This window comes from Diadema setosum, chromosome 17, assembly GCF_964275005.1.
Source record: "Diadema setosum chromosome 17, eeDiaSeto1, whole genome shotgun sequence".
In the NCBI taxonomy this organism is placed as follows: Eukaryota; Metazoa; Echinodermata; class Echinoidea; order Diadematoida; family Diadematidae; genus Diadema; species Diadema setosum.
This window is the reverse complement of record NC_092701.1, coordinates 15,447,525-15,460,530: the sequence shown is the minus strand read 5'-3', so window position 1 is coordinate 15,460,530 and position 13,006 is coordinate 15,447,525. Positions and strand designations below refer to the sequence as shown.

Sequence of the window (13,006 nt, the reverse complement as noted above, 5' to 3'; positions counted from 1 at the left end):
AGTAGAGAATCAATTCAAATACAATTTCAGGGTATGAAACTATAACTCATTGTCCATATCTTACAGAAAACCTCATTCAGTTTGCTTCAGAGGTCAAAGAGAAATAAGGAATTTTGTAGAGCATGTCAGAAATCTCTTCCCTCCAAGTTCTGTCTATAGTGTTCCAGGAGCATCCAAGTGCTAAACTTGGAAGAATCAGACTCATGACATGCTTTATACATTTCTCTGTGACTGCTTAACCAAATTGAATAGGGTTTTCTGCAAAATAGAGCTAAGATGTTATATTTTAAGACACTGGAATAGCATTTAGACGGTTTAATCATTATTGGGTGTTATCAATGCAAAAATCCAATTGCATTTTTTTTTGATATATTGTAAACTATAATAAACATTGAGGGTGGAATAACGATGTGTATAAGTATGCGTATTATGGATATCAGCTCTGTTATAAATCAGCGGAATCAATGTATCAGCCTTTCATTTTTTTTTTTTTTTTTTTGATTTATAAAGGGATGTACATAATTATTTGAACATTTTACAGGGAGTGCATTAAACAAACTGGCTCCGACGTAATATTCAAAAGAATTTCTTTTATATTCTGTCCTTCGGCGGGGATGTTAGGGGAGCATTTTAAAGGGGATGGCTAGTAACTGATCAGTGGGAACCAGTGGGAATGCTGGGGGATGATTGTTCCAATTCTTGTGGGATTCATTTAAGAGTACATTACATATCTATTGTTGTGTGAAAATTATTTGCTTCAGAATGGTATCATATTCAAGTAATGTGCAGTTTAAAGGCTAGCATGCCTGTACAGTGACGGGGCATTAAACTACTTGAATATGAGACTCTTCTGAAGCAAATAATTTTCACACAACAATAAGTACTCGTAAATGAATCCCACAAGGATTAGGAACAATCATCCCCTAGCATTCCCACTGATTCCCACTGATCAGTTAGTAGCCATCCCCTTTAAAGAGTAGCATGTCCTAAATTTACAATTCGTTTATATATCAATGATTCTAAATAGTCGGTAATAGATTATTTTGTACTTTAAAAACAAGAACATTGATACTTCGTATACGTTGCTCAACTGACTGCCATTACAGGGTGAGTAACAAAAAAAAAAATTAGATGTATATGATAATGCAATCAAAATCGTTCTGGGACATTTATTTTTTAGTTTTTGTATCGTATGGATTCTTGCACAACTTCCCCAAGATGTATACTCCAATAATCAATATTAGGCAAAATCACAGCAAAATACAGATTCTTCATTATTTTGAATGAGAGCATTATTAATGTTTAATCCGCCATACACAACCTATTATTGCCTGAGAGATTTTACAAACAATGTATGGTAGAAACAGCCATGTTCATAATTAATTATATCGCGTCAAATCGGATTCGAGCATATTATTATATAACACTCAACATATTTGATCTTCTTTACATTTCCTAAAGGTACGTTTCTGAACCTTAACAAACGCCATTCCATATGTATATGATTATATATTTTTGTGTCTTTTATTACTCTTAAAATGGTGGTAACAAAATATTTGAATTCAGAAATAGAGTATTTTGGGAAAATGAAATATTAAGCTCTACGCACCATGCAATTTTGTGCGGAGTTTCTTACACTACCTTATATCATTTCTTCTGAACTGTTTCTGTTTGGGGTTAGTTTCGGGGATTTACACTCACTGCGCTAAATATCAAAAGAAGAATAATGTGTTCGATCTGATATAAAAAAAAAAAAAGTTAAGTAGAAGAATGATGTCAGGATCATAGGACTTCCATCAAAATCGGAGTATGAAGATCTCGAAACTTATAAAATTTTGTGTTTCCCATGAAAAGATGATAAATCAAACTTGCAAAATAGCAAGATAAGGATGATGATACATTGCCTCACAATATCATATTGATTTTTTTTTTTTTTATAAAACATATCCATCACTATTAATTCAATGACAGTATTGACTTTCGCTTACGAAGTATTCCATCTCGGGTTCCATAAACGAAGTGGTACCTCAAACCTATCTAAGAAGCACGACTGTCTTCAGTTCATTAATGCTATAAAACCTGTGTCGTTTGTCAGCACACAGATGAAAGTGGCCCTATTCATTCCTCATTTTGCAATTCCCTGCTTTGGCTCCCATAAGAGTGTGACAGAATTATCAGATAGCTCAGGATGTCGAACACAGTGTCCCGCTAATCCCATCCTCCTTAACACGAGCAAAACGAGCTAACTCCATTCTTGTTAAGTTGAGATATTTGTGATCAAAGCTGCTAAAAAAAAACAAAGAAAATGATTTTTAAAAATATGGGATATTTTCAATCATAACTTCTAGAATATTCCTATCACAAGTGAGGTAGGCCTATATATCACCGGAAATGGTTTATTTTGCTCTAGGCCTATATCTGACACAGTAAGAGTTATCCTGAGCATGCATGGGCACACTCCGTCCAATGCTTTCTCTGCTCCATACAGAAGTACAAATTCAACTGTTGCGATAAAAAGTCGCCGTTTACACTTTCTTCATATTACTATGCAAGGCATTCCATGCGTGCTAAGGCCACGTCTGATCCTGATGTCATTTTCTCTCGAGGCAATCAAGGAGCCCAGATACTTGAAGTCCTTTTTCTTCTTGGCATTGAGTCGTAGACCAATCTTCAATATCAGCCCGGTGTGATTAACATTAATTTCAAAGTCATCGCCAAAATTATTCCATGAGAGGCCGGTAATCTAATTTCCAAGAAGGAATCTTAAGGCTTGACAAAAACGTGAATACATGCTAGGTAGACTCGGGAGGCTATGAGGTGATGACATCACTATCAGTTATCAAACTATTATAATGACCAATGGCAGCATTTTGTGGGCATGTGAAGTCATGATTGGATCATTTTATTGTATGTATCAAAGTGGGCTTTCCTACTAGACAAAGGCACTTCATAATGAAAATATTATGTTTCAAGCTAGATGTAGGCCCTATACTTCAGAATATAGAAATAGGAGCATGTCAAGCTTTTGATTTCAATTTGTCATGTACTAGTTTTGTGCGTGATGGATCGTGCTCGTCTGCCAATAAGACCTAAATTGGACACAACATAATGTTGTACATGTATAATAAACTATCACGATCAAGTTACCAAATTCAACTTTGTCATGATGTATAGGCCTATGAAATGTGAAACTTATCACAACAAAATTATAAAGCTTGAAATAATTATCTGACTGGCTTGTAGTGGACGAAAGCTAGCCAGTAGAATGTGAAGGTTGGTTGAAACTTAAATTTTTGCACATTGTAACAAAAAACAAGTGTATTTGTTTATAGATGTTGCTGATCCCGCGGGATGACCACAAATCAATTTCGGTTCTTTGGGTAGGCATAGGCCTACCAATGAAAAGGTGGAATATTCCAAACCAGTGTTTAAAAAAACAAACAAACAAGAAAATCGATATATTGTCGATAACGTCAGACCAAGGAGCTTCAAGAGAATGGGATCACAAGTGTAATATTAATATTCCTTTGAACCATATTCGATACCGCCTCTCAAAAATATTTGACGCATGTGCCAAACTGGACTCTGCTGCCTCGCAGATAGGGAGACATTTGACTCGTGTCTCATTGCATAATCACCAACCACTTTTAAAGGAAGATATGTCTTTGTAGATGGTACGATGTAATTATTCCATCCCTAAATTGCTCAGCTGGGCATGCCCGTGCACCAATCTGATATACAATAAAGAATTAGGCCTAGACGTTCTATACTTGAAGATTTATACTCCGTAAAAAAAAATAAATAAATAAATAAATAACAAATATATATATATATTCGTCGGAATTATAATAAGTGGAAAAGTAATAAAACAGGCTTTCCAGCTGGAGGGTACAGTTTTAAACGCTTTCACATGATCCAGCTCTGATTTATACTTTTGCACAAAATTAATCTCTGGACCAGATTAACTTTTTTTTTGTAAGCTCTATCATTAAGTGAGATTTAATTAATAAACAAGCAAAATATAGCCAATATTTTATATGATAACGTTCAAAATAAAAAATTTAACCGATTGCTCAGCAAGACGGCGACATCGAACATCATGATCTCCAAAGACACAAAAATGCACAGCTGTCGAATTCCTTCGTCAATAGAAAACTGACAACTGTTTGAATGTTTACAGCCAGTAATTGGAGCTCAATATCCTTTGAATGAGCAACATTCTGACAACACCATGGATCGAGGACGACGTACTGTGCTTGCTGCCCTCATTGTTGAAACATGTGCGAGACCGTCATGCTCAGCTAGCTTACAGAAAGGACGTCAAGAATGCAGAGTTGCTTGCATGCACAGTCGAGTGCGGTCGGTGCGTATCTATACTCGTACTCCTTGCATGCTTGGTGCGTGAAGTGATCACGTATTATTAACTAGCGGAGTTCAATTCCCGATCCGAGAGAGAGAAACCTAACCACGAACGACGCTAAAATATTATTAACCGTCCGTGCTAGAGAAGATCTAATCTGCTGACCTCCTCGCTCTGTATATCGTGGAATACTTTGTAAGTATGGTTTGATAAAAAGATGTGTTGCTCATTTACATTAAAGTGAAAACAAAGTTCTGGTAAGGGCCTGAGAACCCGTCTGGCACCATTTCATATTTGCTTGCAATATATCGAAAGAGTCTACAAAGAAACTTACCTGGCTGACGCGGTTTGCCGGAATGATGAGTCGTTTTGGAGTATTTGGAGAAAAATAATAAAAGTCGGTAAACCGACTTTTATTCCAGAAGGCTCCAGACTAACTCGGTCTCAGGGAAAACTCGACCCTATTTCAGACAATTTACACAGTTCGTGATCGCCATGTTCATCAGTACTTACGGGTACCAAACGAGGCCTTACTGAGCAGACAGGAAAGTGCGTGCTAATCCTGTACAAAACAAATGGACAGCGCAATGTCCTCAAGCCTACTAGTATACGCGCATCACCTCAGTTGCTGAGACGCGCGGTCTTTGAAGTTTTTGTTGTTGTTTATCAAGCGTCTTTGATTGTTTTTAGAGGTGCTTGAGAGGCGCACACTAATTTTGCATGCGCGCCAAAGGGGTTTTTGATGCGCGCGTTGTAACAACTCGGACCATTACTGCGAGTAGCCAGAACGCTATGTACAATGTAGTTTATACAGGCCGCTCCCATATGCATGGTACAACGCTGTACAATCCAGAGGGACAACCAATACAATTCATCCCGCCGTCAAGCAAAGCGAGGCCGAGTTATCCCCGAGTCCGAGTCTAGCCTGACCCCGTTCGGGTAAGTTCTGAGACTGAACGTTTTTGGTTAATATTTCCCATTTTCGTCGTTACCCATCGAATATCTTGTTATTACAGCGTTATTCCGCACATTTCCTAGGCATACGTGCACATTTTGGAGCAAAATTTGACAACTTTTGCAGGCGTACCAGAACTTTCTTTGGGCTTTAACCTCTCTTTCTAACATTAGACGTAGGTAGGGCCTACATGTACTAACGTTAGCCTAGGGACTTTAAAATAGGGTCGTACTCGCACGAGTCGTAGATAGACCGAAAGATAGTCAATACTAGACCTAGTCTGAATATCCATGTCATCCTGTGTTACTAGTATTCTGCGGAGACCAGGCCATTTAGACTATGCCTAGTCCGTCAAACTGTTACCACGTTACTAGTACTTAGTTACTTAGTGTTAACTGTTAGTAGGCCTACGTGTTGGCTATCTTCAAGGAATCGCTCTCTCCTGTTCCTGTCACGTCAGTTCAGTGAAGTGTCACTGCCGGAGCTGCCTGTCTCGTGGGAGGTGACTCAAAGTCAATACCGGTAAATGTTCTTAATGATAAACTCCGAACAGACAGATTTTTCGGCAATCTTGGGTATCTAAATAGGAATCTTTACTAGGATGCTAAATTATTTAAGGCCTAACGCTTGGGCTTCTATTTAACTTCAGCACAGCCATATCCGTGTAATCCGAATCCAGTAACATTAAAGTAGGCCTAATCGTTGGTTAGATTGTTCTAACATATACCTTGGATAACATACCTTGGATGTGGGCGTAAAGTTAGACTTAACTTATTTGCCCCTCGGTGTCGTCATTACATGACATTAATAACTTTTTGTTAGGCGCTGTGCAGTATAACATGGACAAAAAAATATCCCTTCGGGGTTGTATTTGTTCTTGTCTTGACTCCAGAACCTCTCTAAGTTAGACTTGAAACTATTCACGGATGGGCTGTCAACTACAAATGATGGTAACTTATTCCACTCACTAATAACTCTTTGAGAGAAAGAGCACTGTCTCACTTTGGACTTTACATGTTTCTTCAGTATCATAAATTTATGACCACGCGTCCTTCCTCCAACTGAGAACTCAAAAAAATCTGAGGACTTCATATCATCAATCTCCTTCACAATCTTAAAAATCTGTATCATATCGGCTCTATGTCGTCTATATGCCAATGAAGGCAATTTCAAGTGTTTAAGTCTTGCTTCATAACTCAAAGGTCTGAGTGGACGTATCATTCTAGTAGCTCGACGCTGTACATTCTCTACTTTTACAATATTCTTCTTCCAATGAGGATGCCACACTGATGAACAATATTCTAATGTCGGTCTAACAATAGACTTGTACAGTTGAATAAATCCTTTCTCATTAAAAGTAGAAAATGTGCGATTGATAATTCCAATCCTACGATTCGCTGCAGTACAAATTGTATCCACATGATGAGTAAAATCTAACTTCTTGTCATAATTTACTCCAAGATCTTTTACATACGTAGCTACTGGAATGGGTGGGTTTGTTTCATCCATCTTATAATTGACACATGGGTTATTCCTTCCGTAATGGATAACTTTACACTTTTCCTGGTTAAAAGGAAGCTGCCACTTTTTTGACCAATCCATCACTCTAGTTAGTTCGGCTTGCAGATTGAGTACATCATCATTATCATATATCTGTGAATACAACTTGGTATCATCAGCAAAGAGCTTAACTTCACATCTGCCACTTAACAACACATCAGGAAGGTCGTTCACATACAACAGAAACAAAATCGGCCCCAAAACACTACCTTGTGGGACTCCACTAGATACTGCAGTTTGTGAAGATGAAACACCATTGACCACCACTCGTTGTGATCTTTCACTTAAAAAAGACTTAATCCACTTCAAAAGATTTCCAGTGATCCCGTACGTTTCTACTTTCCTAATCAGTCGTTCGTGAGGTACACTGTCGAATGCCTTACTATAATCTAAGTATATACAATCGACGTTTCCACCATTGTCTAATACTTTTGTCCATATTTCTGACACAGATAATAACTGTGCTCCACAGCTTCTTCCTTTCCTAAAACCATATTGCTCCTCTGTAAATAACAGATTTGAGTCCATGTGTTGTACAATCTTGTCTCTGACAATGGTTTCCATTAACTTGCAAATATTACTAGTCAAACTCACCGGCCGATAATTATTTGGTTTCTTCTTATCTCCTTGCTTGTAAATTGGAGAAACATTAGCATTCTTCCATGCCATTGGAAGTTCACCTTTTGACATTGACATGGTAAATAAGTCTGCAAGTGGTTTCGAAACACTATCTACAATTTCTTTCAGAATACGATTCTGCACGTTGTCTGGACCGGGGGATTTTGTTTGATCCAGTTTCAATATAACATCTTTCACAACTTGTTCTGTAAAAATGACTTTATCTAATTGTACATCATAAATTCTGGGAACCAGAACTGGAACATTCGATAAGTCTTCATGTGTAAAAACAGAGGCAAAAAAGTTGTTCAGTGTTTCTGCCTTTTCTGCATCACTTACTGCTATACCTCCATCTGGTTTCTCCAAAGTACTTAAACAGGGCTTGAATTTGCTTTTGCTTTGCACATACCTCCAAAAACTGTTGGGGTTACAACTCAATTCAGATATCAGTTTGCATTCAAAATCCCTTTTTGCTCCAGATACCACTCTAGTTACTTCATTTCTAGCTTTTCTGTAGCAATCTCTGTCTTTCTGACTTCTTGTCTTTTGATAACGATTCCAAGCTTTATGTTTTTTGACAATTGCTTGCTTAACAGAACTATTTAACCATAGAGGTTTCTCCTTCACTCTTGGTTTGACTTTAGGTACAAACTTATCAGTAAGCATTCCAAGTACATTCACAAGAACATCATTTGCAGAGTTGATATCTCCTTCTGTATCCAACACATCAAAAAGATCATTGACACACACATATTTCCTCATATCATCGTAATTTCCTCTAAAAAATGCATAACGTTCAGGTTTCTCAGTAGATAAGTAGCAACCTGGCAAAGAGAGTTCAAATTCAAGAACTAAATGATCACTCTTGCCTACTGGGGAAGATGTGTGTAAAAATTCCACCATATCTTCTTGGTTAGTAAAAACAAGATCCAAGATGTTTGACCTCTGCCCATCTCTTAGTCGAGTAGGCTGGCTCATTTACTAACTGCATCAAAAATAAATCCTGAATAACTTGAACAAATGCATTTGCAAATTCATTTGTACCTGTTCCCTGTACAGCAGGGATCTCCCAATCAATATTTGGCAGGTTAAAATCACCCACGATAAGCAAATACTTGTACTGAGAATTCTCAACTTCTTGAAGGAGTTGTAACAACGCTGTATTATTAGCTTCGAGGCTATTTGGACTTCTATAAATGCAGCCAAACAGTAACTCTTCATTATTGTCCTTAACGGAACACCAGACACTTTCTTCAAAATCAGATTTATCAAAGAAAACTTGTTTACAGTGAAGACTCTTTCTGTAATAAATGGCAACTCCTCTTCGGCACTTAACAGGTAATAACAGACTGTATCCCGGCAACTGAAGTTCACTCTCTTCTATTGAATACAAACTGTTCTTCGGGTATATTTCCGCCAGTGCTATGATATCTGGATTGGTAATGGAAATCCTAGCTTCCAATATAGATTTCTTATTACTAAGAGAATCAACATTACTAAATACAATGATAAACGATTAACACAGTTTCTTCCTGAAGCATGTGTATTATCACTAATAACATGACTATAAACCTTACTGTAAACCCTACCTTTAACATCTGCAGTATTACTGCCTGTACTCTTCTCGAAAGGGCTGGCCTCCCTTGCGGGGGGCTGAATCCTTTCTATACTGGGACCTATATTCCCCTTTCTTGACTAACTTGTTTCCGCGTATAATCCACTCTCCTTCACCTTCACCCTGTCTTCTCTTCAGTTCCCTAACCAGTTCTCTCCTTTCAGCTCTTTCCTTCTTCGTTCTGTCAGGCTGTATATACAGTTTCTTGAAATCATTTGTAGCGAAGTGTAGTTTGCTTGCCCTTGCCTTAGTAGCTGTACAAGATTCAACAGTTGAGAACTCTACCAGTAGAGGGCGAGGACGGGATCTCTTCAATTCAGACTCCTGTTCAGGGTTTCTCTTGCCTAGCCGCTGCACTCGCTTAACTTGGTAGTCCACCTCGAGATACTCTAAGACTTGGCAGACTTCGGCTGTATCGTGGTATGTACGCTCCTTTGGATCCTCGGAACTGAACTCTGACAAACCTTGTATAATGATGTTATGTTTTCTCTTTTCCCTTTCCCTGTCCTCGGCCATCTTTTCTTGGACGATAGACTCAACGGTAGATTCAAGCACATCGCTATGAGATTCAAAGACATCACTATGAGTTTTTACGTCCTTAGACTTTATGGTGTCTTTCAAATCTTTCATGTCAGATTCAAGTTTTTTGCACAAATCTTCCACCTTACACCATTTATCACTTATAGCCTCTAATTTGTCTAACCTCTCTAATGTCCCTCCTAGAAATTTCCTGCAGCGTTCCTCCACGATTTGGTCAGTTCTTACGGCATCCAATGCCTTGGCCTCACAAGATGTACAATACCAGTGCGCAGAGGATACACTGTTAAACAGACTGAATTCATCTGATGACAGAGAGCAACAGCTCATGCAAAACCAGTTCTGGCATCTCTCGCACTCAATACTGTCATCTGTGCCAGAGAGTATTTTGCCGCATACACCACCACAAGTTGTATCCGTGGTTTGCTCATTCACAGAGCTCTCAGTAGTGGTTTTAACTACTGGAGTGGACTTCTCCTTACCTACGATATTTGTGCTACCCTTTCTACCCTTGCTTCTTGTCTGGGTAGTAATTCCCACATCAAACTCATTGGCAGATTTACTAGTACTGGGTGCACTCTGAGATCTATGAACCTTATTTTCTGGGCTCGCCACCATTTTCGTACGACTTCTTTGTCTACCCGTGCTTCTCTGGTCTTCCATGTTCCAAAGATCTACCGAATACACAACCGTATACAAATTTTATGTCTGGGCATCAATATCAACTAGCACAAAAATGTTATAACGCTGACTCAAAACCGAATAATCATTTAATACACATGCCAGCACTAGGCTACCTTACACAGAATACAAATAAAAATCTACCCAAGCATCACACTACACCATAAATTGTGTATGCAACACATGAAGTTATTCACATGTGGGTGTTGTAGCATACACTTGTATAATAACCGTAATAACCTAGCCTAAAGTCCTGAATATATTAAACCTCCAGAACTCAATAAAAACTAAATTAAATTCGGTCAGCCCGAGTGTCTGAACTAAAATTCCAATGTACAGTACTATTTCTGGTACTGTAGGGTGTGTAGACCTATGCTATTATTAAACCAGACAAATATAACATCAGACAGTATTCCGGTATCTTTAATTCCAAACACAAAAATCATAAAACAGTCCCTAGCACTTTTACACAAAAGCCACAGACACAGCAGTGAACTCTACTATATTAGCCTACACAAAAACCTTCAATCCTTAGATATATAATTTCCGAACTCAAAAACCAGACTCATGCTAATTTATCCAGCCAGCAAAAATGTCAGAATTTCAAAACTGGTAGTAGCTACAAAAGATGTGTAGGTATTCTACTAGTGGTAGGCCTACTGCCACTGATAATTCATGCTAGTGTCATAAACTTTCCATATAACCTGTAAAAATACATGTAATCGTTCCAAACATTACTAAAGACAGAGATTATATTCAATAAACAACTTATAACAACAGTATTCATTTATCGTTACATTACGTCCAACAGTGTCACACATTACTCATGCTACATGTGTACATTCAGTACCCGTATGTACCAAGTACATTCACTTCACATCAATGTACAACGGATATAAACAACATGCATGGTGCATGTGGATATTATACATACAATCTTCCGAAATCACCAAGAAATACAGCCCATCCTGTGCTCATATAAATCCAGCCTGCACTACTTGTGCTCTTTATCCTCCATTCCTCCAAATCAATTCAAAACTCCAAAGATGGAAAAGTGAAAAATAAGAATGAAAATCGTCACACTGGAGCACCCCATTTTTTCTTCCTACCAGGTGCACAGCGCCCTCTCTATCTGTTCTGTAACGTTAACATGTTAGGCCTAGGTGTCCAATGCAATAGTAATACATCAACATTGCTGCACTGTACATTTCATTTCATTGAAACCGACACCCCTCAATTTATAGCATTTAATACGCATAAAGAACGAACTTTCGCTCATGAAACTATGCGTGCATGCAGTGGTTTTGCATTCTGTGAACCTAACCTAACCTAACGAACCGCGTTGTAGGCTATAGAACAGTCTAGATCTATCTAGATCTACATCGTAGACTAACGTTAGGTCTAGATGTAGTTGATGTGCATTTTAATATTGTTTTGTATGTAGCTTTAACAGAAGTCATTCTGCCGTTTTGCAGTCTTGTCACTGTTGTGATAAGCATATGTTTGTTACATGTAAATATTTATCCCTCCTAATACACTGTCTGTTGCGCACAAACACACACACCACAGGCTTATAGTGAAACCCCATCATAACAAGTTTGATTGTAATGAGGAACAACTAGTTTTATCGAGGTGATCATGTCAGTCCCATTTTCCTTTGCATGTAAACCTAAGGCAACCTAGCAACTATTTTTGAATGTTCAAGCGATGACGAAGAATGAGAAAACATAAACTTAAACCTCAGTTGGTAGTGGAAACTTGACACCCATACTTTTGGAAGTTTCCATGAAAGTCCGAGTGTCAGGCAGGCAAAGGAATGTGCATTATGTATGCATTCCTTCAGTTCATACCCCACCACCAGGTCATAAACTGCATGTAAAAATAGCATTGGAATAGCAGCAAATGTGTAGAACTAATCTGTTTGATCTTAGTTACGGTGTAGATCTCTGTAGATCTTAACAAATGTCGTGATTCTAGATTTTTCCCAAGAAAAAAAAAAATCAAACAGTAGATTAGGGTATTTAATGTTAACTAAGACTATTCTCTGTTTTATCCAGATGGGCACTCATGTACATGTACACTTGTGTTCACTGCCGTTAAACATGTTTTTATTAAATGGAAATACCCTTGTCTGATATTGAGCTAAAAAAATTAAGAGGGTAGAAATTCAATGCTTGTGTTTGTATTGACAAAACTGTAAAAGTGATTCAGCTGAGTGACTCAGATTTTTACCTAATCTTGTTACCATTTTCAGGTGCTGATTTTGATGGTTTGAACCACTTCACCATGAGCAGCTCAGAAGAGGTCTCGTGGATATCATGGTTCTGTGGACTCAGAGGCAATGAATTCTTTTGTGAGGTAATACGTGTATGATTCTTCACGATGAAGTCGGTTTTGAATACCAGTCTTACCACCTTTTTGATTCATATTTATTTGCTTTTTGCTATATGATGAAGATTGTTTTAAAAAATAGGCACTGTAGGGATGTACATCTGTTAACTATATGCAAATATGTGACTGTGCATCACAAAACCAACAAAAAGTCGTGTGACAAGATTTTATGTAAGGACACAAAATGGCTGAAAATGAAATGGTTTTTGGTATTTTGTGAAAGAGCAATCCTTCTTTTACATAATGTGTAACCGTAAGTTTTGGATGATAAATTGAATGGAAAGTTGTG

The 13,006-nt window shown here is 37.9% G+C and overlaps 1 protein-coding gene across 3 annotated transcripts in view; it reads left to right on the top strand.

Annotated features, from left to right (window-relative positions):
• Positions 1 to 4,372: 4,372 nt before the first annotated feature.
• LOC140240784 (casein kinase II subunit beta) overlaps positions 4,373 to 13,006 on the top strand; it is a 36,518-nt gene continuing 27,884 nt past the window's right edge. For 2 of the 3 annotated variants that reach the window (XM_072320556.1, XM_072320558.1), the window contains exons 1-2: positions 4,373 to 4,555; positions 12,581 to 12,684. In XM_072320556.1, coding sequence (XP_072176657.1) covers positions 12,613 to 12,684 — 72 coding nt within the window. In that variant the 5' untranslated portion in view covers positions 4,373 to 4,555; positions 12,581 to 12,612. Of the gene's footprint in view, positions 4,556 to 5,199; positions 5,300 to 12,580; positions 12,685 to 13,006 lie in introns of those variants that run through there. The other variant, XM_072320557.1, reaches the window with a different exon arrangement.